We start from the raw sequence: 26,227 nt of genomic DNA, 5'->3' as shown, positions 1-26,227 counted from the left end.
AGATCTAGATTCAGTCATGACCTTGGCAAATTATTTACATAAATTCTAAGAATTTAAATCTATCTGATTCCAAATATTATTTCCAAATGGAAATAAAGTCAGTTCCTAAAAACCCATTTCCCTGTGGGGAGTTGAATCCAGCTGACTGAAAGCACCGAACCTAAATTTACAACCACAGAGTTGGAACTCATTAACCCATTTAACAGACTTTTTGGAGTGACTATTTGGAGCCGCATGGGTGAGGCACGACTTAGCAACTAAACTACCACCACCATTTATGTGACACATTAGTTTTAAATACTGTAGATAAAATGAGCAAACAAGCATGAGTGAGTTGAGCAAGAGGCACCCTCAGTTTGTTACTCAAAGCCAACATTTACTCATTGTTTCATGCTGCACCATCAGAGAAGGTTGATTTTTAGTGCATTTTCCTCAAATTTATTAAAAGCCAGACTTTAAATACAAAAATTTTGTGTTCCCTGGGAAATTCTAATAATCTCCTTAAAGAATAACTTCAATTTTCCAGTGAACCTATTATCTTAAAATCTTGGAATTTCTTAAACATTTTGGAATTTTGGTTTTTGTAGTTTGTAATCTGAAAATAACAGTTTTTTAAAAGATGGAGAAGCTCTATACAGTCAGCAAAAACAAGACCGGGAGCTGACTGTGTCTCAGATCATGAACTCCTTATTGCAAAATTCAGACTAAAATTGAAGAAAACAGGGAAAACTACTAGACCATTCACGTATGATCTAAATCAAATCCCTTACGATTATACAGTGGAAGTGACAAATAGATTCAAGGGATTAGATCTGATAGAGTGCCTGAAGAACTATGGACGAAGGTTCGTGACATTCTACAGGAGGCAGTGATCAAGACCATCCCCAAGAAAAAGGCAAAATGGTTGACAGAGGAGGCCTTACAAATACCTGAGAAAAGGAAAGATACCCATCTGAATGCAGAGTTCCAAAGAATAGCAAGGAAAGATAAAGCTTTCCTCAGCGATCAATGCAAAGATATAGAGACAAACAATAGAATGGGAAAGACTAGAGATCTCTTCAAGAAAATTAGAGATACCAAGGTAACACTTCATGCAAAGATGGGCACAATAAAAGATAGAAATGGTATGAACCTAACAGAAGCAGAAGATATTAAGAAGAAGTGGCAAGAATACACATAAGAACTATACAAAAAAGATCTTAATGACTCAGATAACCATGATGGTGTGATCACTCACCTAAAGCCAGACATCCTGAAGTGTGAAGTCAAGTGGGCCTTAGGAATCATCACTATCAACAAAGCTAGTGGAGGTGATGGAATTCCAGTTGAGCTATTTCAAATCCTAAAAGATGATGCTGTGAAAGTGCTGCACTCAATATGCTAGCAAATTTGGAAAACTCAGCAGTGCCACAGGACTGGGAAAGATCAATTTTCATTCCAATCCCAAAGAAAGGCAATGCCAAAGAATGTTCAAACTACCGCACAATTGCACTCATCTCACACGCTAGCAAAGTAATGCTCAAAAAAACCTCCAAGCCAGGCTTCAACAGTACATGAACCAAGAACTTCCAGATGTTCAAGCTGGTTTTAGAAAAGGCAGAGGAACCAAATAATGAATTGCCAACATCCACTGGATCATAGAAAAAGCAAGAGAGTTCCAGAAAAACATCTGCTTTATTGATTACGCCAAAGCCTTTGCATGGATCACAAACTGGAAGATTCTTAAAGAGATGGGATTACCAGACCACCTTACCTGCCTCCTGAGAAATCTGTATGCAGATCAAGAAGCAACAGTTAGAACTGGACATGGAACAATGGAATGGTTCCAAATTGGGAAAGGAGTATGTCAAGGCTGTATGTCAAACTGTCACCCTGTTTATTTAACTTATATGCAGAGTACATCATGAGAAACCCTGGGCTGGATGAAGTTTAAGCTGGAATCAAGATTGCAGGGAGAAAGATCAATAACCTCAGATATGCAGATGACACCACCCTTATGGCAGAAAGCAAAGAGGAGCTGAAGAGTCTCTTGATGAAAGTGAAAGAGCAGAGTGAAAAATTTGGCTTAAAACTCAAAAAACTAAGATTATGGCATCCAGTCAAATAGATGTCAAATAGATGGGGAAACAAGGGAAACAGTGAGAGACACTATCTTCTTGGGCTCCAAAACCACTGTGGATGGTGACTGCAGCCATGAAATTAAAAGACACTTGCTCCTTGAAAGAAAAGCTATGACAGACCTAGACAGCATATTAAAAAGCAGAGACATTACTTTCCCTACAAAGGTCCGTCTAGTCAAAGCTATGGTTTTTCCAGTAGTCATGTATGGATGTGGGAGTTGGACAATAAAAAAAACTGAGCACAGAATAATTGATGCTTTTGAACTGTGGTGTTGGAGAAGACTCTTGAGAGTCCCTTGGACTGCAAGGAGATCAAACAAGTCAATCCTAAAGGAAATCAGTCCTGAATATTCACTGGAAGGACTGATGCTGAAGCTAAGGTTCCAATACTTTGGCCACCAATGTGAAGATCTGACTCATTGGAAAACACCCTGATGCTGGGAAAGATTGAGGACAGGAGGAGAAGGGGATGACAGAGGATGAGATGGTTGGATGGCATCACCAACTCAATGGACACAAGTTTGAGCAAGCTCCAGGAGTTGGTAATGGAAAGGGAAGCCTGGCGTGCTGCAGTCCATGGGGTCACAGAGAGTCGGACATGACTGAGTACTGAACTGAACTGGGCTACAAAATGTGGAAGGCTTATGAAAGTAAAACCCACAACATTATAGGTACATGAGTTATTTATCAAAATTATAATTGGAGCTGGCAAGAAGTAAGGTTGTTTGTTTTTTGTGTGTTTTTTGGCTGCACCAGTCAACTTGTTGGATCTTAGTTCTGATCCTGGACTTCAGCAGTGAAAGCACCAAGTCCTGACTTGGTACTTGTTAAGTAAGGGTCAGCTGGGGTTCAAATTTGTTTCATGGTTACAAGGGAAGACCCTGAGACCATAAGTTGCAGCTGGCATGTGTTGTTCTGAATATGACTAGTGGTGTTCTTAAGTCTGGTATAGTTCAAAGAAAGTTCAAGTTCTCAGTGAGGCAGAGATGTGTCTGAAACCAGATCCTTAACGGCCTCCCAGCTGCATTTTTGTATATCTGAACTATGATTCAGTTCAGTTCAGTCACTCAGTCATGTCTGACTCTTTGCAACCCCATGAACCACAGCACAACAGGCCTCCCTGTCCATCACCAACTCCTGGAGTTTACTCAAACTCATGTCCATTGAGTCGGTGATGCCATCCAACCACCTCATCCTCTGTCATCCCCTTCTTCTCCTGTCCTCAATCTTTCCCAGCATCAGGGTCTTTTAAAATGAGTCAGCTCTTTGCATCAGGTGGCCAAAGTATTGGAGTTTCAGCTTCAACATCAGTCCTTCCAATGAACACCCAGGACTGATCTCCTTTAGGATGGACTGGTTGGATCTCCTTGCAGTCCAAGGGGCTCTCAAGAGTCTTCTTCAACACCACAGTTCAAAAGCATCAATTCTTTTGTGCTCAGTTTTCTTCATAGTCCAACTCTCACATCCATACATAACTACTGGAAAAACCATATCCCTGACTAGACAGACCCTTGTTGGCAAAGTAATGTCTCTGCTTTTTAATATGCTGTCTAGGTTGGTCATAACTTTCCTTCCAAGGAGGAAGCATCCTTTAATTTCATGGCTGCAATCACCATCGACAGTGATTCTGGAGCCCCCAAAGAGAAAGTCAGCCACTGTTTCCACTGTTTCCCCATCTATTTGCCATGAAGTGATGTGACCGGATGCCAAGATCTTAGTTTTCTGAATGTTGAGCTTTAAGCCAACTTTTTCACTCTCCTCTTTCACTTTCATTAAAAGGCTCTTTAGTTCCTCTTCACTTTCTGCCATAAGAGTGAGTGGTATCATCTGCATATCTGAGGTTATTGATCTTTCTCCCTGCAATCTTGATTCCAGCTTGTGCTTCATTCAGCTCAGGGTTTCTCATGATGTACTCTGCATATAAGTTAAATAAGCAGGGTGACAATATACAGCCTTGACGTATTCCTTTTCCTATTTCGACCAGTCTGTTCTTCCATGTCCAGTTCTAACTGTTGCTTCCTGACCTGCACACAGGTTTCTCAAGAGGCAGGTCAGGTGGTCTGGTATGCCCATCTCTTTAAGAATTTTCCAGTTTATTGTGATCCACACAGTCAAAGGCTTTGGCATAGTCAATAAAGCAGAAATAGATGTTTTTCTGGAACTCTCTTGCTTTTTCAGTGATCCAGCAGATGTTGGCAATCTGATTTCTGGTTCCTCTGCCTAAAACCAGCTTGAACATCTGGAAGTTCACGGTTCACGTATTGCTGAAGCCTGGCTTGGAGAATTTTGAGCATTACTTTACTAGCGTGTGAGATGAGTGCAATTGTGTGGTAGTTTGAACATTCTTTGGCATTGCCTTTCTTTGGGATTGGAATGAAAACTGACCTTTTCCAGTCCTGTGGCCACTGCTGAGTTTCCAAATTTGCTAGCATATCGAGTGCAGCACTTTCACAGCATCATCTTTTAGGATTTGAAATAGCTCAAGTGGAATTCCATCACTTCCACTAGCTTTGTTGATAGTGATGCTTCCTAAGGCCCACTTGACTTCACATTCCAGGATGTCTGGCTCTAGGTGAGTGATCACAGCATCGTGATTATCTGGGTCGTGAAAATCTTTTTTGAACTATGATTACTCCATTATAATTTCAATTTTTCATCAACTGTAAAAATATGGTGGCCATTAACTGAAATGAGGGAGACTGTGTTGGGAGCTGGTTTGGGGAGGACGGTGGTGGTTAGAATCAGGAGTTTAGACTTCGTCATGTAAGTTTAGGAACTCTACATGTATGTAACCAACTGCATATATTGTTATATACCAAGGAGCTCTACTGAACTCTCTGAGAAGCTTTACTCAACTCTCTGACGACTCTTGTGGTCTTCAAAGCAACCCTATGAGGTGGATTTTTTTTTTTTTTTTTTTACAGGTGAGGAAACAGCTTAAGGAACTTGCCTAATGTCACAGATAATGAGTGGGAGAGCTGGAATATAAATACAGACGGCTTTAAAACTCGTGCTGTTGCTTAAATCATTAAGTAATACTGAATCTCAGTGGATGCATGACATATAGTAATAGATAGTCATTATTTGTTCCGTGAAAGAATGGAAGGGAGAAGAAAAAACAACACTAAAAGGGGGGAGGGGCTACCATGATCTCTGGCACCACTGTTAAGTTAGGGACAAAAGCTAAGGAGGGGATGCTAGGGATCCTTAATGCTAGGGATCACGACTCTTGGAGGCTTTACTTTGTACTAGAAAGACCGGGTTTAGCCCAAACGCAAAAGCCCTTCTTTTAGTTCTAGCAAAACCGTAGTGTACTTATTCGCCACACTAGGAATACTACAGGCAGCCCAATTTATGCTTCAGGTAACACTAACGTTGCACACCTTTACCTGGGCAAACCGATGAGGCGAGGATCTAGCCAACGTAAAACTTTCGGGCTCCGCTACGCATGCGCTCCCTCTCTGGGCGGAAAGTAGCCACTACGGCTGCGCGAACCGGCGGCCCCACCCTCCCTCGTCACGCGTTGTGGGACCGCGGCGTGGCGGCGGCCGTGGCGGTAGCGACGGCAGGCCATAGGGCGGCCAGAGGGTTTCCGGTTCCGGTGTAACGTTCGGGCTCCGTCTCAGGGGCTGAAGTTTGTGAGGTGAGTAGTGGCCCGGGGCCCGGAGCGGGTATCCTGTTGTCCTAGTGTTTGGGGTAGGGTTCAGTTCGAGAGAAGGACAGAGGCGGGAAGGTTCAGCGGAAAGGAAGCTGAGAAAAGAACAAGGTTCTGTGGGAGAACGGGTTGGAATGAGGTTGTTTGAGAGGGGAAGGGCGGGGGCGGGAAAGGGACGAGCTGAGGGGACTCGCACTGAGATGAGGAGTTGGGGTAGAACAGGCGAGTGGGGGCTGGTCAGAGAGACGGGATGAGCAAAAAAGAAACGAATGGGAGTTTCAAGGATGAAATTCGACTTGTAGCAAAGAACACAGAGAAAGAAAATCCTTCAGAAGATTAAGTTCTGTTCCCTGCTCATTCAGAGATCATTCTGCCTTCCTCTCCTTCCACACCAGAACCACACCCCACCCCTACCCCACGCAGTTACTGTTGAACAATTGATTAGTGACAAAGCTCGTTACTGTTTCGAACTTTTATTTTGCCCATTGGCTGTTTAGTTTGCACCGTTATCTTATGGAGGAATGGGTTGAAGTTGTGTACATTTGTTAGTATAATGCTTGGGCACACATTTCATCTAATAGAGTGATGCCCCATTTGTAGCTCTGGATTTTCAAATTGTTTACTCTTTCTAGCCTATGATTCAGTTCCAGTGGAATATAAATTCTGTTAAGGCAAGAATTCTTGTCTGTCTTGTTCACCGTTGTGTGTATTCTCAGCACTCAGTAGGCTGCCTGAAACTTACTAGGTATGCATAAATATTTATTGAATGAATTAAGTGCCTTATAAGAATGACAGTTGTCCTCACTTTGTAGGATGAGTGAACTGAGACTCAGAGAAATTACTTGTCAGAAGGCTGGTAAATGGTAGAGGTGTGTGTGAGCTCTTCACTCTATGGTGTCTGAATATGCTTCTTGTTAACATGTTGAGATTGATAGGCTATACTGCTATCTCCTGATGGGTAAATAAAGCCACTGCAGATTTATTCATATTACATGCCACTGAGGCACAAAATGCTTCACCTCTAGTTTCATGACTTTAAGCTACTAGTTTCATATGGTTATACCAAAATTATATACATTATTTAGCAATAGGTCTTCTAGAGGATAAACTTGCCAACAATGTAGAAGTTAATCAAGCTGTACCTTTTAGGGAAAAGATGTCTTAAAACATCTTGAAAAATTGACACCCAGATCGAACCCTGATGTGTGGCACTTCTGGGAGGAGGTTAACTTGGAATTGAGGTCAGTCTAATTTATTGTCTTTTAGACAGTATGGAGGAAATTATGGAAATAAAATTTTCTTTCTGCTCATGTAGAGTTTTGAGATTTCAGTAGGAGATAAGATTGTAAGCATGAGTAGTTTAAGAATTGTACTGATTTGCGTTAAATAACAGATTGTTGTAGAGTCTTGTATGATGGTTTCTCTATTAAGCTAAAAAGTAGAAGAATAAAGGTAAAGGTGAAAAGAGTACATCCAAAATGAGGGTAATCTTTTTTTAATTAATTTTTATTGGCGTATAGTTGCTTTGTAATGTTGTGTTAGTTTCTACTGTATAGCAGAATGAATCAGCCTTTCATATACATATGAAAAGGGTAACCTTTTCTGAACTGAGGGATTACTTATGACAAAGACCCTGTAGAACAAAAGAGAAAAGGATCTGGGTACAGAATTCCCACTGGGATGACAATGAATACAGAGAAATATGACAGAACAGTCTTGAGGATTAGGAGCTTTAATGTAAGATGTAACCCGGATAAGCCATCTCTTATTTGTGTTCCTTAAAAGAAGCCCTGGGTTAAGGAATGCCTGCCTGGAAGTAGGAAGAATAGAAAAGTTGGCCTGTGAGTGGGCTTTTTCAGTCTTGTTTTCATGTTATATGTTTGACAGTCCTTGTTGAATATGATAATCAGAAAAGAAGCTAGAACTCATTTCTCAGACTAGGTTCTTCCCAAGGGTTGGTTTGTTTATTCCACAGATTTCATTGATTAGCTGATGATATTACTGAGTTAGGGGTAAAAATCAAACAGAATGTAGTTCTTTCTGTTTTGAAGTATACGTTGAAAGTATTTGGCTTGAAATGAAGTTAGAAGAACTTGCCCAGGATTGAGAATAGCAGTGGGGAAAGCATTCCTGATATACTAATCATTGCCTGGGGTCATTTTAGTCTTTTCCTGTCCTCTAACTTTACTGATTTCTTTTTAGGTGCAGTATTGAATCCTGTTTTGAGCTATCCTCCTTTTCCCAAAGAATGGCGCTATCTAAGAGGGAGCTGGATGAACTGAAACCATGGATAGAGAAGACAGTGAAGAGGGTGCTGGGTTTCTCAGAGCCCACAGTGGTCACAGCAGCACTGAACTGTGTGGGGAAGGGCATGGACAAGAAGAAAGCAGCTGGTATGTATGAATCTTTCTGAATCTTTTGGCTTAACATGTTGGATGACTGCAAATGCTACTTTGAACTTCCCCCAAATTCTCTGTGTTAGAAGCATCTGAAAAAAGGTCAGGCCACATTTTATTTTTTCTTGCATTATAATTGTTGTTGTTCAGTCGCCAAGTTGTGTCCGACTCTTTGTAACCCAATGGACTATAGCACGCCAGGCTTCCCTGTCCCTCACCATCTCCTGGAGTTTACCCAAGTTCATGTCTGTTGCATTGGTGATGCCATCCAACCATCTCATCCTCTGCTGGCATCTTCTCCTTCTGCCTTCAATCTTTCCCAGCATCAGGGTCTTTTCCAGTGAGTCGACTGTCCACATCAGGTGGCCAGGGTATTGGAGCTTCGGCTTTAGCGTGGATCCTAAATGAAATACTGAGGATTGATTTCCTTTAAGATTGACTAGTTTGATCTCCTTGCTGGCCAAGGGACTCTCAAGAATCTTCTCCAGCACCAATTCTTCAGCTTTCTGCCTTTATGGTCCAGCTCTCAACAACCGTACATGACTCCTGGAAAGATCATAGCCTTGACTATATGGACCTTCATCAGCAAAGTGATGTCGTTGCTTTTTAACACACTGTCTAGATTTGCCGTAGCTTTCCTGCCAAGAAGCAAATGTCTTTTAATTTCATGGCTGCAGTCACCATCTGCAGTAATTTTAGAGCCCAGGAAGAGGAAATCTGTCACTGCTTCTACCTTTTCCCCTTCTATTTGCTGTGAAATGATGCGGCTGGATGCCATTCTCTTAGTTTTTTTTTAATATTTAGTTTTAAGGTGGCTTTTTCACTCTCCATTATAATGGAAATAGCTTAAATAATTAAATTTTTTTTAATGCTATTTGTGACATGTTTTGAATCTCAGACTGATTTCCTTTGACCGCTGTACTGAGTTACCTAAATTATGTTTACTTAGGAAATATGCTAAAGTCAGATGGGTATATTCAGGTCAACATCTAAACATATAGAAGTCTCTATAAAATACATTTAAAAAATTGAAGGAAGTAGATTTTGTCTCCTCCAGCTTGCAGTTTAGGAAAAGTTATAGTGGTTATTCATCCTAAACTTTGATGCTCAACCTAAACAAGTTGCTGTGGCTCTGCTACTTCCTAGTCCAAAAAATTAAAACTGTATTTTTTTATCTCATGGGGCAAAATCATTCATGTAAGAGAATTTATGAGAATCCTACAAAAAACTTAAGAAAGCATTTCCCTCCCTCCTAGGCATAAAATTCCAGTGTTGGTATTTGGACGAAATACTCTTACCTTTTCAACCTTGCCACCTCTTTTTTTTCCTGTCAGACCATCTGAAACCTTTTCTTGATGATTCTACTCTCCGATTTGTGGACAAACTGTTTGAAGCTGTGGAGGAAGGCCGAAGCTCTAGGCATTCCAAGTCCAGCAGTGACCGGAGCAGGAAACGAGAGCTAAAGGTAGGTTACAGTTGACTATCTGATGAGTGTTTTGAACGGTAACAAATTTGCTGAGCTTACCTGGCTCACACTTTAATATCCACTATTAGAATACCTGATGTTTAAGAGAGGTACTTAGACATAGAAGTAGAGGGGGTGAACTTGTATTATCGCCATCTTACGGTGATGAACTGCCTAAGTTCATGGGTTAAAATGTTCCAAGAAAACAGTTGGTTGCTTTGTTCTTTTTCATATACAGTTAGGAGTTTTGGTTCTTATGCTTCCCTAAATCTCCTTTAAAAAAAAATAAGTAAATTGATTACTTTAAGATTTTATGCTTTGATTTACCTGAGGCCTAATAGATTGCTTCAGAATGTGACTTCACTGCTCCCTGAGCTATAGACCTCATTGTTCCTGCTTTTCAGATATTTCTCTGGAATGACTTGTAGATGGGATACCTAAGAACTCACTTTTTACCGTATGTCTTGAGGACCTACTCTTTGCTGTATAGCATATTGCCAGCCACCTGTCCCCATAAGTGGAATACTTAAAGGGACCATCATTATTCCCTCACTTTCTTCACTTTTTATCCGGTAGCTGCTGATTGGTCATGGTCTCTTTCAGTGTTAACGGTGTCAAGTAGCTGATCTATCTCTTTTCTCTGTCTGTCTATTGAAATCTTTTCTGTGACTTCCATCAAACCTTCTAAAGTGCTTTTGATTCCTTGGCTATCCTTTTGCTTTTCCTGAGGCACAAGAATGAATAAGCAATGTCTGTTTGGTCCCTGACTAGGCTGTGGAACCAAGAGATATAGAAATTTGTGTGCTGTTTGTGTTTAGGGTTTGCAGGGTGATCAGAGGAATGAAAGATAGTCCTTGCCTTAAAGGAATTTGCAGTTCATGGGTTTGGGGATGGGAGGGCAGAACAAAATACAGTCACAAAAATTATAAAATCCAAGTAGCAGTTTTCATGGAAATTTTAAGGTTGACTATAAAATTTCAGACTTAGTTGAATTTTGTTACACTTAAGGAGAAATTCACAGATCTGTAGAGTGAAGATTATGTTTTTGGTAGGACATGCTACTGTATAAGTGCTGAGGGCCTGCTACAAATAAAGTGACTACATTGGGTGGGATTAATAAAAATGGTTTCTTGAAGGAAATCTAGATAGCCTTGGGAGTTGGGTCCCATTTTGGTCCATTCAGTCCCCATCCCACACAATATATTATGGGAGAGTCCTTTTTCTTGAACTGTAGGAGTTCCAGGAAGCGCTCGCCCCTGGCCGAGGATATGTCCTTGCAAAACACGAGCCCTCCTAGTGAAGAGGGGATGTCACCCAAAGCCTACCACCGGTGTGTACATTTGCTTTTTCCCATTGTCCCTTCCACTTGGCCACTCTTGGTCCTGTTAAGTTCATCCTACAAATTAGTCAACATATTTGAGTTCCCACTGTTAGATGAGAACAAAGTGTTATTGGGGAATAATGAAGAAGAGAGAAAACCCCTATCCTGGAAGAGCTTAGACGCTAGTTGGGAGAAAGTACATAGTGACATTGAAAAACTTAACACTTGGCAAGCAAATATCAACAATGTAATTTTACCTAGTATGAACCAAGTTCTTAAGTGCTAAAAGGATGTAAAACAACAGTTTGATCAGAGTGGGATGAGATTGTTAATGAGGAAAACTTCCTGGAGGAGGTGAGTTTTAGGCAAGGTTTGGATTGGGGGAAAAATTGAGGGAGATAATTACAATGTGGGCAGTAAGATTTGCAAAGACCTTGGGATGGGAACGTTTATAAGAATATGGGGATGAAATTTGTTTGACTGGAGTAGGAAAAGAATGAAGTTGAGATGGGTGAGATGGTCCATTTGGTGGAGGGTATAGAAGACTCTGGGAAAAGCCAGATAATACTAATAAGGACTAGGATTGTTCTTCCCTTCTCCCATGGGCAAGGATACAACTCTTCTTTCACCTTGGGTTCCCTTAGGAAGTGTTTGGTGATGACTCTGAGATCTCCAAGGAATCATCAGGAGTAAAGAAGCGACGGATACCCCGTTTTGAGGAGGTAGAAGAGGAGCCAGAAGTGATCCCTGGGCCTCCTTCAGAGAGTCCTGGCATGCTGACTAAGCTCCAGGTTAGTAGTTAAGAACTGGAAGTGGTGGTTTTGAGAGTTGAAGAAGAAAGAGATAGATTTACTGTGTCCTTAATTTAAACTAAATGTTAGCATTGGGGAAATTTTCTTTTCTGCTTTATGTTTCACCATTTCTTGGTTTAATCAGAAGAGATTCCAGTTGAATGGAGAAGGAAATGGCAACCCACTCCAGTATTCGTGCCAGAATAATCTCATGGACAGAGGAGCCTGGCGGGCTATAGTCCATGGGATTGCAGAGTCGGACGTGACTTAGTGACTGAATGACAACAACAACAGCCCGGTTGAAAGCTATTGAGATAGCATTTTGAGCACCTATTATATGGCAAGGAAGGTTGTGTTACATACATCATTTGCACAGATATCTACCTCACTGTGTCATTAAGAAAATTATTGAAATAATTAGAATTCAGCATGATGACAGAGAAAAATTTCCAAATAATATAATGCAGAAAGCTTAATCCACTTAAATAATTTCGGATTGACTTCTATTTTTTTTTAATAGAAATTATCTGTGTATTTAAAATGGGCATTGTTTAAAAATTCTGATACCATATAAATAGTAAATATTTTCAGAGTATACTTTTTGTACTTTTTGCAATTTAATCCATGTAAATATGTCACTATTTAAGAAATTGTTAAAAATAAATTTTAAAAAATAACCTTGAAGCACCTTGACAGCAGACTCTTTTGGAAAATTCAAGAAGAGTTACTTGATCATGTTCTCAAAGCTTATTTTTCTGAATTTCCTTAGGACAGAGAAAGGGATTTATGGAGACTAGGAAGCAAGTCTCCTGGGTCCCAAGTCTCCACTAGGAAGCAAGTGGACTCTGGTTACCCAGACTAGGAACTCAGGGACCAATAGTTTTTTTTTTTTTTTCTTTTTTAAGTATAATAATAATGTTTATGGATTCTATTAGTTTTGCATGCATTATTTAAATGTTCACAGTTTCCCTGTAAGGTAGGTACTGTTTTTACTCCTTTTAGACACTTGGAGATTTAAGAATTAAATACCATGTTCAAGGTCACAGAGGCATTAAATGGAAGAGTTAAGATTGAAACTCGGGTTTCCCTGACTCCAGAGTCTTACTCATCAAGCTGTGTTACTACTTAACATGCCAGTCCTGCCTTGGGAAGATAGGTTGAAAAATTCCAGTGATCAACTGTGTAACCTTATCTGTTAACTGTGTAAACTAAATTTGCTAGCCTGTGGTACAGGCAGAATATGATGGGATCATTCAAAAAATACTAGTTTCTCTAGACCTAAAAGCCCTTTGAGTTTAGGAACCTGTATGGGAGAAATAAAAAAGAGGTGTTAACTGTTTTCCAACTTTTTACCCCACTGAGAGCAGATCAAACAGATGATGGAGGCAGCAACACGGCAAATTGAGGAAAGGAAAAAGCAACTGAGCTTCATTAGCCCCCCTACACCTCAGGTATTGTAACCAAGTTTCTCTGAAAAGAAGACTGTTAAACACAGAATTCTTTTCTTGCCACCCACTCAAATGAGAGTCCAGAAAATGACTGCATGTTCCACCCTCAATTTACCCGCTGTGTGTGTGTGTGTGTGTTTGTGTATGTGTAAAAGAGAGAGATCTGTCTGCCTATGTTAATTTTTTCTGATGCTGATTTCTTTTTCTCTATCTCACAGCCAAAGACTCCTTCATCCTCCCAACCAGAGCGACTTCCAATTGGCAACACTATTCAGCCCTCCCAGGCCGCCACTTTCATGAATGATGCCATAGAGAAGGCAAGGAAAGCAGCTGAACTACAAGCCCGCATCCAAGCCCAGCTGGCACTGAAGCCAGGGCTCATCGGCAATGCCAACATGGTGGGCCTGGCCAATCTCCATGCTATGGGCATTGCTCCCCCGTGAGTATCTATTTCATGGAACTCATTTTTTCAGAAGCTTGAGAAGCAGTAAATACCTTTGAGTGTTACTGATCCTCTTCTTCCAAGGAACTTAAGTCATTTCTTAGTTTCATATTTCTTACGTATGTTCAGTAAATACCAATTGAATTTATTCTCTTGGTTTCCTTGTTGCAGAGTTTAATTATCTTCTTTTTATGATTGGTAGAACTAAAATTAAGATTATTCCTCCAGTATTGGAGCTAGGAATAGGATCAGGTCTCCTGGTTCCTAATTCAAGAGCTATTTCCATTAAACCACATTGAGTGAGACCAGATATGAGAGTTCTCTGCAACTGGGTAAAGGTGATAGGCTTTATTTTTAGCACCTCAGTTGGTTTGCAATTCCCTGACTCAAGAATTCAGGAGTAAAGAATGATAGGATTCCAACTTCTTGCCATTGTAATTTGTAAGTTCATTTCATCTGATTATACTCCATACTCAACTGTCCAGCTTTGTATATTCAGTCAAGATGTTATTATTCATTGATGGGTTTATATTCCTTAGAACTTTGTAACCTAATTGTCTCCGGTGGGTTTTGATTTGTTTGTATTTTTTGTCTGTTTACCTGCCTTATTGTTTTATATGGGATTTATTCCTCTTTTGGGCTATTTTTCAGGAAGGTGGAGTTAAAAGATCAAACTAAACCTACACCACTGATTCTTGATGAACAAGGTCGAACTGTAGATGCAACAGGCAAGGAGATTGAGCTGACACACAGAATGCCGACTCTGAAGGCCAATATTCGGGCTGTGAAGAGAGAACAGTTCAAGCAACAGCTAAAAGAAAAGCCATCAGAAGACATGGAATCTAATACCTTTTTTGATCCACGAGTCTCAATTGCCCCTTCCCAGCGCCAGAGACGCACTTTTAAATTCCATGACAAGGGCAAATTTGAAAAGATTGCCCAACGATTACGGACAAAGGTATCTGGCTTAGAATAAAATCTAGAAATTTGAATAAGTTAGGAAGGTGACAAAGGAAACTGAATATAGTCCTGAAATACTGTCAACTTAATTCTCTCTGTTTTTGGCAATTAGATAAATGAGTAGTAAAGCAATAAGTAATTTTTAAAATACTGTGTTTATTCCTGGAATACTTGAATTTTAGTGATTTGTTTTCTCAGATACTTACATTCTTTTTTTTTTTTTTTAGTTACTTACATTCTACTTAGGTAAAAAGGAAATTGAATTTGAAAATTCTCTACATACAACAGTCAGTGGAGGGAAACTGTTTAGAAACCTCAGGACATCTGAGGAAAGCTAGCCTGCTGTTAAAATTTGCTGCAGACAATCCACATTCCTGGATAGTTTAATTGACCATATATTCAATGACTTTTACCTTCTTGTTTTCATCATCTCAGAAGTTTTCCATAAAATTCCATTTCTACATATTTGCTGCAGGCACACACTGGGATAGAGGGGTGATAATGAGAGCCAAATATATGGAAATCAACCAAGTAATGAGTAAAGTAAAGCAGAACAGCTCTTTTTTCTTAGCTTTCAGAAAATCTGAATTTGTTGTGTTAGATGTAAAGAGTTCAACAAGGGAGTGTTTTAAGTTTTGGGATTCTACTGCTTCCCTGTTTTCTTTGATTCTAATTTATCTTCTTGTCTTACCTTGTCTTTAGGCTCAACTAGAGAAGCTGCAGGCAGAGATCTCACAGGCTGCTCGAAAAACAGGCATTCATACTTCAACTAGACTGGCCCTCATTGCTCCTAAGAAGGAATTGAAGGAAGGCGACATCCCTGAAATTGAGTGGTGGGACTCTTACATCATCCCCAATGGCTTTGACCTGTGAGTTTGTTGGTTAATACCTTTTATGAAGACTAGAGTTTTAATGGGAAAGATGGTATTCATGCATTACATAAAAATTTTAAATCTAAGGCAAACATAACCATATACAAGCTCATATGCTTATAAAGAATGTGTTCTGTGGGTTGTTTTTAGTTTTTTGGGTCAATCAGTGTAGGAGGATTGGACACAAATATTTTCTGCTTGCTTTGTTATACATTGTTAGTGTTTTTAGCATATTCATTTTCTTAATTACCTTCTTTTGCTACTTATAACAGATGTTTACATATATTAAAGATCCAGTCCTAGAAGAGAGAAAGGATTCTTGGTGAGGGAGAGAATGATAAATAAAACATGTAAGAAACATTCAGAGAGCTTTAATCATATCTGCTCCATTATTCTAATACATGACTTAAGGAGACTGTGTCTCAGCCTTTCCTTATGCCTCCTTTGTCAACCACTGTCCCAGATAATTATTGTTACTAATGATAGAATATGGTATCTGTTAAATGTGTTAGGGTAGAAAAAAAAGGTTGAGAATCCACTATGGAGAGTGGATTTTTTCATTGTGTTTCTGAGATTGCCTCTCTCTTGGAATCGTCTCTACCCACATATCCTGTTTTCCCTTCTTCCTCCAATTTTAGTACAGAGGAAAATCCCAAGAGAGAAGATTATTTTGGAATCACAAATCTTGTTGAACATCCAGCCCAGCTCAACCCTCCAGGTAATGTAGAGATTACTCAGTCAAAGCCCTAGAGAAGTATTAGCCTATAGGAATTTATGTGATAATGGATGTAATCTCTGTCTGGGCTGTCTGTACTATAGCTGCTATTCACACATGACTACTGAGAACTTGAAAACTGAGTTGCACTAATATAGCTGAGGGACTGATTTTTAAATTTTTTTTCAGTTTTAATTTAAATAGTACATGTGGCTAGTGGCTACAGTATTGGACAGTGCAGCTGTTATAGAGCATTGAGGTCTAAACCATAGATGGCCTCACTGATGTATATCTGTATTTCAAATTGGGCTTTTGCAGTAGTGTTGACTCCCAACTCCAGTCTAGCACACCACCACTAAACCCCTGCCATCTTCAGTCTGCCTTGTCTTCAGCCTTTCTGTTTATGTGTTTTGTAGTGAAAGTCTGTTGGCTTAGTCAGAGGAGATGGGTTTTAGTTGTACCTGAAATCCCTGGATAAATCACTACAATACAGAATTTTCTCATATGTAGAGATAACACTAACCGACATTCCTTTTTCAAGTGATCACAGAAGGTGCTAATACTTACATCAGACTTGAGATGAACAGAGGTTAGTTTTTACTCAGTAAATTTGTTTATCAGGATCTCTAATAAATTCAGAAAAATAGCTTGAGACTTTGAGATAAATAAAAAGGTAATAAACACTGAATTGTACTTAATCAGAATCTATTTAGTTGTCTTCAGTGTGAATCATTAGAAGAATGTAGGGAGTTTTATTTGTTTTAGTAAATTGAATAAATCTGACTTGGGAGCCCAGAGGATTTTTCCCAGTCCCTGTAACTCTTAAATTAGAAATTTCATCATCTTGGCCAGTGGTTTTCAAGTTGGATTCCATAGACACCTTGAGGTTTAGTAGGTAGGATCCAAGTGGGATTCTGGATACCCTCTGCCTACCCCAAATCCTCACACAGAGCAGTCAGAGCAGCTCTAATCTTTTTTTCCATATCTGCCACATTTCAGTTTATTAAAGGGTTCAGTTGCTTAAAGAAAAACAAGTTAGAACATGACTCATGAAAGAAAAGAATACTTTTTACTCGTTTTTTTTTATAAGTATTTATTTATTTGTTTGGCTGCACCAGGTCTTAGTTGCGGCATGCAGACTATTAGTTGAACCATGTGAGGTCTAGTTTCCTGACCAGGGATTGAACCCAGGCCTCCTGAATTGGGAGCACAGAGTCCTAGCCACTGTACTACCAGGGTAGTTCCAAGAATACTTAATAAAAACATAACCGTAATACTACTATCATGACCTAAAAATAACTAAAAACAAGCTAAACGTCCTTTTTTAAAAAAAAATTCTTTTGGGACATAGTTGATTTACAATGTTGTATTAGTTTCAGGTGTACAGCACAGTATATCATCTATACATAAACCCACTGTTTTTTAAATTCCTTTCTCATATAGGCCATTATAGAGCATTGAGTAGAGTTCCCTGTGCTATGTAGTAGATCCTTAGTTACTTTATATATAGTAATGGATATATGTCAATCCCAGTCCTCTAATTTATCCCTCTCCCCTTTAGTCCCTGGTGGCCTTAAGTTTGTTTTCAGCGGCTATAACTGTTTTATTAAAAAATAAGTTCATTTGTACTCTTTTTTTAGGTTCCACATGTAAGCATTATATATTTGTCTTTATCTGTCCGACTTACTTCAGTCAGTATGACAATCTTTAGGTCCATCTGTGTTGCTGTGAAGTTCTTTTTAATGTGATTGATATTCACTTATATCCCTGTAATATGCTTATTGCTTTGGCACATTCATTTCTCTGCCTGACAGTTGACAATGACACACCAGTTACTCTGGGAGTATATCTGACCAAGAAGGAACAGAAGAAACTTCGACGGCAGACGAGGAGGGAAGCGCAGAAGGAGCTACAAGAGAAGGTCAGGCTGGGCCTGATGCCTCCTCCAGAACCCAAAGGTACAGATCTTAGAGGCAGGGAAGAAATGGTGGCAAGTTTTTCTTCCTGTCATTCTAGAGGAACTTTTAGTATCTCTCTATATTTGAATGCTTTTTGTTTCTCAGAATCATTCATTGGTTTGTCCTTTCCCAAATTTTCTACTGTCTTTATTAAATCAGGTCAACATAGTCATTGTAGAGGTCATTTAAGCCTTTTTCATAAGTAATATTGACCATTTAACATTCTTACCTTCCTGGAAGAATAACAGTCTTGAAGTTTATGGAGATAGTAGTTGGAGTATTTGCTCAGAGTTGTTGTATACATAATTCTTAAATGTTTAAAAAATGAAAATGAAGTTTAAAAAACCTCACTCCTATAGTTTCCAGTATCAGTTAGTAGTATTTTGAGTGAGCACTGTTATGTATAGGATCTTTCACTAAATGCTACAATGAAAGTGAAAAATGCTAACAAAATTAAGTTTGTTTTCTTTCACAAATTTTCAAGCAGTGTGAGTAAATGTATACCAATTATTGATATTAATTTACCTCCTGCAAATGCTGAATTAATTGAATGGGCTTTCAAGGTAGAAGTATTTGGAGGAAGTGAGTTTTGAGCAGATTTGAAATAGGTGAACAGTATGAATTGGTAGGAAGAGATTGCAGATTACCCTAGCTGGAGTGGTGACTTAGAAGATTGATCTCTGTCATCTCTTTGCTGCAGTGAGAATTTCAAATTTGATGCGAGTATTAGGAACAGAAGCTGTTCAAGACCCCACGAAGGTAGAAGCCCATGTCAGAGCTCAGATGGCAAAAAGACAGAAGTAAGTGCCATGGGATTGGGTGGAAACCCAGGGCAAGTACCTTTCCCGAACTCTTCTGGGGGATCCATATTTGGAGGGAGGGGAGAGTTCTCCGTTGCTCTCTCTTTCCCTCAGCCCTGCTTCTGATCTTCAATGCCTTTCTCACTTGTGGATGTCCTTCCTGTCACGACAGAGCGCATGAAGAGGCCAATGCTGCCCGAAAACTTACAGCAGAACAGAGAAAGGTCAAGAAAATTAAAAAGCTTAAAGAAGACATTTCACAGGGGGTACACATATCTGTATATAGGTAGGTGTCCAGACTGGGCCAGCCTTTCCCTTAGAAATAACCAAAACATTTTCCAAGTGCTCAAGGCAGAATCACTGGTATAAAGCATACCTAACATCAACTCCACTCTCTTTAATGATCCTGGTATACATCAAGAGCTAGTAGATCTTTTACAGCGATGAGGGTTAAAAACTTACTCTTCTATCTCTGAGGTCTTAGTGAACTAATATTAGTTCTGAAGAATGAATGTGAATATGCATGTTCAGGTCAAGATGTGAACTAAGGCTCATTCATTCTTTATGAAGCATAAAATACTGTTTTGCTAGGAAACACTAAAAGTTTTTTTCCTCAGTTAACTATATTCTTATCCTAATGTATTGTAGTAATCGTTTTATTTCCACTCCAAAATGGACTTTATGTGTTGTAATTATTTTCTACTGTTTGTATTGATTTAATGTTTTCATTTTACTCTTTTATGTCAAGTATGTATATGTCTCTTATTTAGATGTGCTCATGTTTAGTAACTAGTTCTTGATTATAGAAATGGTACATTATTATAAAAGTAGTGAATGCTTACTAAGATAAAAACATTCTAGCAATACAGAAGGACACTTACTGAAAAAGTCCCCTTCCTAGTCTCTGATCCTCAGGACCACTCACTATGGGTAATTGTCACTAACAGTTTTTCATGTATTCTTATAGAAATTTTCGTGCATAGCATTGTGACTACTTTACATTATAAGCATCTAGAGGGCAAAGAATTTGTTGATCTTTATATTGTCAAGAATAACCAAGCATATAAACTTTTTTGGATGATGTATATTAATAGCTCTCCTTCGTTCTTAAAGTAAATTCTGATTACCTGCTAGTGTTGTAAAGTGTACTGTGCTAGACTTTGAAGAAGTTTAAGACAGTAGAAACACTTCTAGATTCATCAATTCTACCTGTTAAGCTTTAGTATATTTGCCTACTCCAAATGCCTTTGTTTTTAGAAAGAAAACTATTTTGGATCCATCTTTATTTGCCATTCCATTCAGTCAGCTACTGGTGCTAAAATGAAACCCATAACTAAACTTTCCCTTCTCCAGAGTTCGAAATTTGAGCAACCCAGCCAAGAAGTTCAAGATTGAGGCCAATGCTGGGCAGCTGTACCTGACAGGGGTGGTGGTACTGCACAAGGATGTCAACGTGGTAGTAGTGGAAGGGGGTGAGTCTGAAAACTTGAGGCAACCCTAGGCCTTGAAGTGATTAGCATGGTGGGGAGAAATGAGAAAAAAGATGGTATTTTAGAGTCAAACCTGTGTTAAATATCTTGGGCCTCTGTTTCTTTATTTATTGAAGTAGAAGAACCTAAGATGTGGCTCCTGGGATTGCTTCAACTACCATATTAATGTCTGAGCGTGAGTGAGCTCAGAGGTTCCTTCTACCCCATTGTCTTCCACAACTCTGGCAAAATTCTTCTTCTTTGTTTCTAGGCCCCAAGGCCCAGAAGAAATTTAAGCGTCTCATGCTGCATCGGATAAAGTGGGATGAACAGACATCTAACACAAAGGGAGATGGTGAATGGGGGTTAGAGGGGATTAAATGGGAGGTGGGTGGGATGGTACTCGGTCCATTCATCTATTCCCTCTCTCTAACACTCTTGCAAATACTAGATAATGTTCAAGAATTTTAGAAAAACCCTTTTGGACTTTAAATATGCTAGACATTCATAAGGTATTTACTGTATGAATATTAGTTATTCTCCTGCCTGTCCTTTAAGGCCTTTCTACTTGTTGGTTTCTCTGTTAGCCCAGAAAGGGGATATAGGCTACATGAGTATATTTAGTTTGTGAATTTTCAGCAAGCTGCACACTCATATGTGCATTGTCTATATTGTATAGTTTTTTTTATATTGTATAGTTTTTTGATAAGAAGCTTTTTAAAGGACTGAAGGCAAAAAAGATTTTTAGACCAAAAAAAGCTCTGCTTCATTCAGAAAAATATACTTTTCTGTTGCCCAAGTTTTTCTTGTATTTATTTATTTGACATCCTCTTGGCCATCATTCTTCCATCAATATTTATTCTTCCTTCTTTGAAGAACTGGGTTAGTATTTACCATGTGCAGAGAACCTTATATTTCATAACTTTGGCCTTCTAATACTTTATGGTCTTCCTTATTGTATTTTTGTACTTAAAGTACACTTTTTACGATAATTGACCTGTATTTTGTTTTGCAAGTGTTCTAAGATATTTTCATTCCGTATATCTGCCCTTCTTCATTAGACTAAAAACTCCTTGAGAATGGACCTTATTGTTTTGGCATCTGAAGCGCTTAGGACAAGTTTTTATTGTTCTTTTATCTCGTCATTCCCAGTACCTGGCACAGCTCTTGACACAGAGTTGATACTCAATCCATGTTTGTTGAATTAATTAATATCCCTGCCTGATAGAAGATTCAGTCTAATTGGGGGGAAATAAAGAGTAACAGAAGATATTTGATCCCAATACATGAGAAAAAGTGGTAATATTTAAAAAGAAATTTGGCTAGGCTTGAATACTGTTTGTTTGGAACCTAAATCTTGGTGTCTAGTCTAAGTCTAGAGCAAGATTTAGCTATATTGTCTTTTCCAGATGATGAGGAATCTGATGAGGAAGCTGTGAAGAAAACCAACAAATGTGTACTAGTCTGGGAGGTAGGTGATCCTCTGTTAAACAGTGAGGCAAAACTTTAGCTAATTCCTGACTGTTTCTAAATAATAACTAATCCCTTAAGTAATTTGTGCTTCTTTTTTGAATTCATTGTTAAGTATTTGGCAGCAAATCCTTCCTGGTTATATTTTAGTTAAACTGATGTGTGTATCGTTTATGCCATCTGGGGAAAGCTGGTGGCAAGAATACAAATTCTGTGTTTATTTCACAGTCATGGACATGACACTTGGAAAGAGGGAAATGAATTGTAGGTATTTCTTTGGATATAGTGAGAGAAGTACTAGACTTAAGAGTATAAAGTTGCAGACTTCCCTGGTGGTCCAGTGTTAAGATGCTGTACTCCCAATGAAGGAGGCATGGGTTTGATCCCTGGATGGGTAACTAAGATCATGCATGGCATGGCCAAAAAAAAGAATATAAAGTTGACTAAGTTGGCAGTATCACTTACTAGCAGTGCAGCTGGGCAATTAAGTAACATTTAATTAAAATACTGTTGCTTTTGTCTATAAAATGTGGATATTATTTTCCTTTGCTATTTTTTTTTTTTTTTTTTTTGGTGGAAACCTAATTATATGTAATGATGCTTCGTAAAATGTGACTAAATCACTGTTTAAATGGAACATTTTTATGGTTGTACAATTCTTTCATCCCTAAAATTTTCTTAGTGAACCACTATGAGTTCTGAAGAATGAATAAGTGAATATGCTTGTTCAGGCCAAGTTGTGAACTAAGGGATCATTCACCCTTTGTGGAGTGTAAAATATTACCCTATTTCTCCAGGAAGCACTAAAGGTTTCTTTCCTCAGTAACTGTATTCTTAACTTGATATACTGCAGTAATCCTTTATATTACCACTTCAAAATACATTTTATACATTGTAAGTATTTTCTACCTTTATGTTGATTTAATTTTTTCATTTTATTCTTTTAGGTTGAATACATGAGTATCTTCTAGTTTTAAAATGTGCTCATATTCAGGAACCAGTTATTTATTATAAAAGTAGTACTTTGGGAATTCCCTGGTGGTCCAGTGGTTAAGACTCCACACTTCTGCAGGGGTCATGGGTTCAGTCCCTGCTTAGGGAACTAAGATCCTGCATGCCCCAGAATGTGGCCAAAAAAAGTAATATTTTAATTCAAAAGAATGCTCATTAGAATACATTCTAACCACACAGAGCCTTACTGAAATAGTCCCTTGCAGCTCCCTGATTCCTTAAGACCTCTCTATAGGTAATTGCTACTGATTGTTTTTCATGTGTCCTTCTGTCTTATCCCAGATTCCTCCCAATTTATGCATACTAATTAGGTGATAATAACCATAATAACTATGTGTCTCATAAGTCCCCACTTGCATATTTAATATTCCAGCCCCATCATCTCTTTAAAATTCTCTTCATTTATCTCTGAGAGTACTCAGGAATTATCTCTCAGATTGAGAAACAAGCCAAGTTCTGCTCTTGCCTCCTTTTTGGAATCTGGTCCCTAAAAAGCCTCTTGAGGTTGCATTTGTGACTGACATTGCAGCCTTTGGTGAGAACACGATTCCACCAAGTACTGTATCTTTCTGTTGTAGTTGTCTGCAAGTAGCCCCCCTTACGCCCATTCCTCTCTCTCGCTCACCCCTGTTTGTTCTTTGTCATTGGGCCCCAAAGCCTCCTGCTCATATGAAGATCTCACTAAGTCTTGTGAAAAGAGTCCTTTTAGCCTCTAACACCTTTCTCCTTAAAGGTCCTAGAGGCCTGGTGGGAAACAAGTTCATCCCGTCTCATCTTCCATAGTCTTTCCTGACGTACTCTTCCATCCAGGCACCAGAGCACAGAAATCCTGCTTTCAGTCAAAAAAACAAACCCATAGAAAGTCATGAGAATTCAGCAGATACCCAGGGGGGTAGAAGTTAGAATTGTTTTTACCATAAAATCACTTTCAGCTAGACACATTGCTACACAATGTTACCAGGTTTTGTAAAGGACTATTATATCTGATTTAAATTAGAAATTGCAATGTTTCTATTACACATTTTGTCTCTTTCCCAGGGTACAGCCAAAGACCGGAGCTTTGGGGAGATGAAGTTCAAACAGTGCCCTACAGAGAACATGGCTCGGGAGCATTTCAAAAAGCATGGGGCTGAGCACTACTGGGACCTGGCGCTGAGTGAATCTGTGTTGGAGTCCACCGACTGAGACTACTGCAAGCCCTTTCTCTCCCCTCTTACCTGTCTCTTCAGTCATCTCCCTTATTCTACTTCCAAACCCAGCCCGACTTGTTTGTGTGATCTCAGAACGGTGCCAGGCTGACATTTGGACAGAGGGAGAACTCCTTGCTCCCTTCCCTAGTCAGCCTGGTGCTGCCCTTTATTCCTCTTATGTGAATATGATTAAAGAGTTATTTTTAAAGTCAGTATGATATTTTTCACACACTCATAGGTATCAGAGTTTGGGTCTTCAGGTGATCTTTCCTCCAGACTTCTAGCAATTGCTATGGAAAAAGAAAATTTTGTCATTGATATTTATGTATATATAAATGAATGAATGGATGGATGGATGATTGGATATTGGAAACCTGACCTCATCTTGGAGCAAAAGTGATCAATACCATTTTCCTGGAACAGAGTGAAGAAGGAAGAGGTGTTAAGTGGATAGAGGAGAGGGAATGTCTATCTCTTAACCTTCAATGGGTAATCACAAGGTTGACAGATTACTTCTGGTCTTGGCTGAATAGCATTAACAGGAAATCCCTTCCTCACATAGGTGAATATATGAGAATGTGTGTTGTGAGTGAAATGGACACAGGGAGAGTCCAAGGATGATGTTATAGGTCAGTTTGTAAAATCAAATAGGATTTGAGAATATAGCCTATTTCTTCTCTTTACTAATTAAAAAAAAAACAACAATCCTTTTCTAAAAGACAGTGTGTAGTTTCTTTTTTTACCCCCCTAAGAATCTGACAAGATGCAGTTCTGTTAAGCACTTAATGCTTTTGGTTTCTTTTTAGGATTATTTGGATCAGAATAAGTGTCCAAAGAAGTCCAAATTCTTAACCATAAATATCCTTCCATTTCATGTTGCCTGTTGAGGACATACTGAGAATGGATTGTACACAGGAGCCATTAGAGCTCCTTCCTGCTAACTGAAGTTTACTAGGCAGTAGTGTCAGAGAATGAATGCTTGACCAGAAGTTAAAACAGTCTATGATATCAAATTAACCCTTTTTAAAAAGGTTATGTGGGAAAAAAATTAAAAGGTTATATGGGGACTGCCCTGGCAGTCCAGTGGTTAAGACTCTGTGCTCCCAATGTAAAGGACATGGGTTTGATCCTTGGTCAGGGAACTAAGATCCCGCATGCCCTACAAAACAGCAAAAAATAAAAAGTTTAAAATTTTAAAAGTTACATGTTTTAGGTCCTAGTTGGAGTTTAAGGCAATATTCTAGAGTACTAGGATAAAAAAGGTGGAAAGAGACAAAGGACTGCAAAAGACCTTAAGGAAAAGCAACAACCTCCCTTTTAGAGATGAACCATAATGCAGACAGATGAAATTAGTAACTCCTAGAGCAGGAAGAAATCTTGAAGCCTATGTCTGTGAGACTTAGGAGCTAGAGAACTGAACTCATATTTTATATTTCTTGATTTAAGCAAATCCAGGAGAAAACGTCAGAAATGAGTGCTTTTGCTTTTATTATAATTATTACAAATAATGTGTGTAAATAATTTATACACAGCTTCTAAAATGTATTGTTTGCTGAAGAACTAAAAGGAGTTTTATGTTCTTTATAAACTACCCATAATGAGACTTAATCCTTGTCTTGAGTAAGTCTTTTTAACTCCCTGTGTCTCAGGATGTTACTTGTTTGTTTTTTCAGTTTCCTGATCCTATACTACATTGAGCACTGCTCAGTAAGCATTACCTCTTTTATCAGAACAGAGTTAGGAGGAAAGTAGATCTTACAGGTGAGAAATCTGAGGCTTAGAGTAAATAATTTGCTCCAGGTTATGGCTAGTAAGTGATGGAGTTTAATTTGAACCCAGATTTCACTAGAACCCAAACTTAGTCCCTACATACGCTACGTCATTTGTGAAACAGGTGTTAAGGACAGATGTGTTCTTTTCAAATGAATGCTAATCTCAGAATAGTTCCTATCTTGGGATGCTGGCACCACTTAAAATACCTTGTGGACTTTAGTAATTTCTTTCATAATCTGTTTGAATATATATCTTTAGTTAATGGTAGTTATTTGTCCTCTATAGACTTCTGGTAAGAATTTTAAAAGTCATTAGGAATTTGTTATGGAGAATTAAGTGATATGGTTAAGATAGATAATAACTTTCTTTGT

At 38.8% G+C, this 26,227-nt stretch overlaps 1 protein-coding gene across 4 annotated transcripts; it reads left to right on the top strand.

The window, feature by feature from the left end:
• Positions 1 to 5,631: 5,631 nt before the first annotated feature.
• Positions 5,632 to 24,291, top strand: PRPF3 (pre-mRNA processing factor 3). Of its 4 annotated transcripts, none has more exons than XM_043877122.1 (17): positions 5,632 to 5,763; positions 6,925 to 7,016; positions 7,978 to 8,168; positions 9,506 to 9,636; positions 11,602 to 11,748; positions 13,116 to 13,199; positions 13,415 to 13,635; positions 14,290 to 14,596; positions 15,301 to 15,467; positions 16,109 to 16,188; positions 18,000 to 18,143; positions 18,844 to 18,943; positions 19,116 to 19,229; positions 20,297 to 20,415; positions 20,684 to 20,767; positions 21,822 to 21,883; positions 23,932 to 24,291. In XM_043877122.1, the coding sequence occupies exons 3-17, from the start codon at positions 8,024 to 8,026 to the stop codon at positions 24,076 to 24,078; spliced, it is 2,052 nt and encodes a 683-aa protein (XP_043733057.1). In that variant the 5' UTR covers positions 5,632 to 5,763; positions 6,925 to 7,016; positions 7,978 to 8,023; the 3' UTR covers positions 24,079 to 24,291. The 4 variants fall into 4 exon arrangements, with proteins under 4 accessions (XP_043733057.1, XP_043733058.1, XP_043733059.1 ...); XM_043877124.1 differs by lacking the exon at positions 5,632 to 5,763 and adding an exon at positions 5,868 to 5,886; XM_043877123.1 differs by lacking the exon at positions 6,925 to 7,016.
• The last annotated feature ends 1,936 nt before the right edge of the window (positions 24,292 to 26,227 follow it).

Source organism: Cervus elaphus, chromosome 20 (genome assembly GCF_910594005.1).
Source record: "Cervus elaphus chromosome 20, mCerEla1.1, whole genome shotgun sequence".
Classification (NCBI taxonomy): Eukaryota; Metazoa; Chordata; class Mammalia; order Artiodactyla; family Cervidae; genus Cervus; species Cervus elaphus.
The sequence above is the reverse complement of the archived record's forward strand: the minus strand, read 5'-3'. Positions and strand labels throughout refer to the sequence as shown.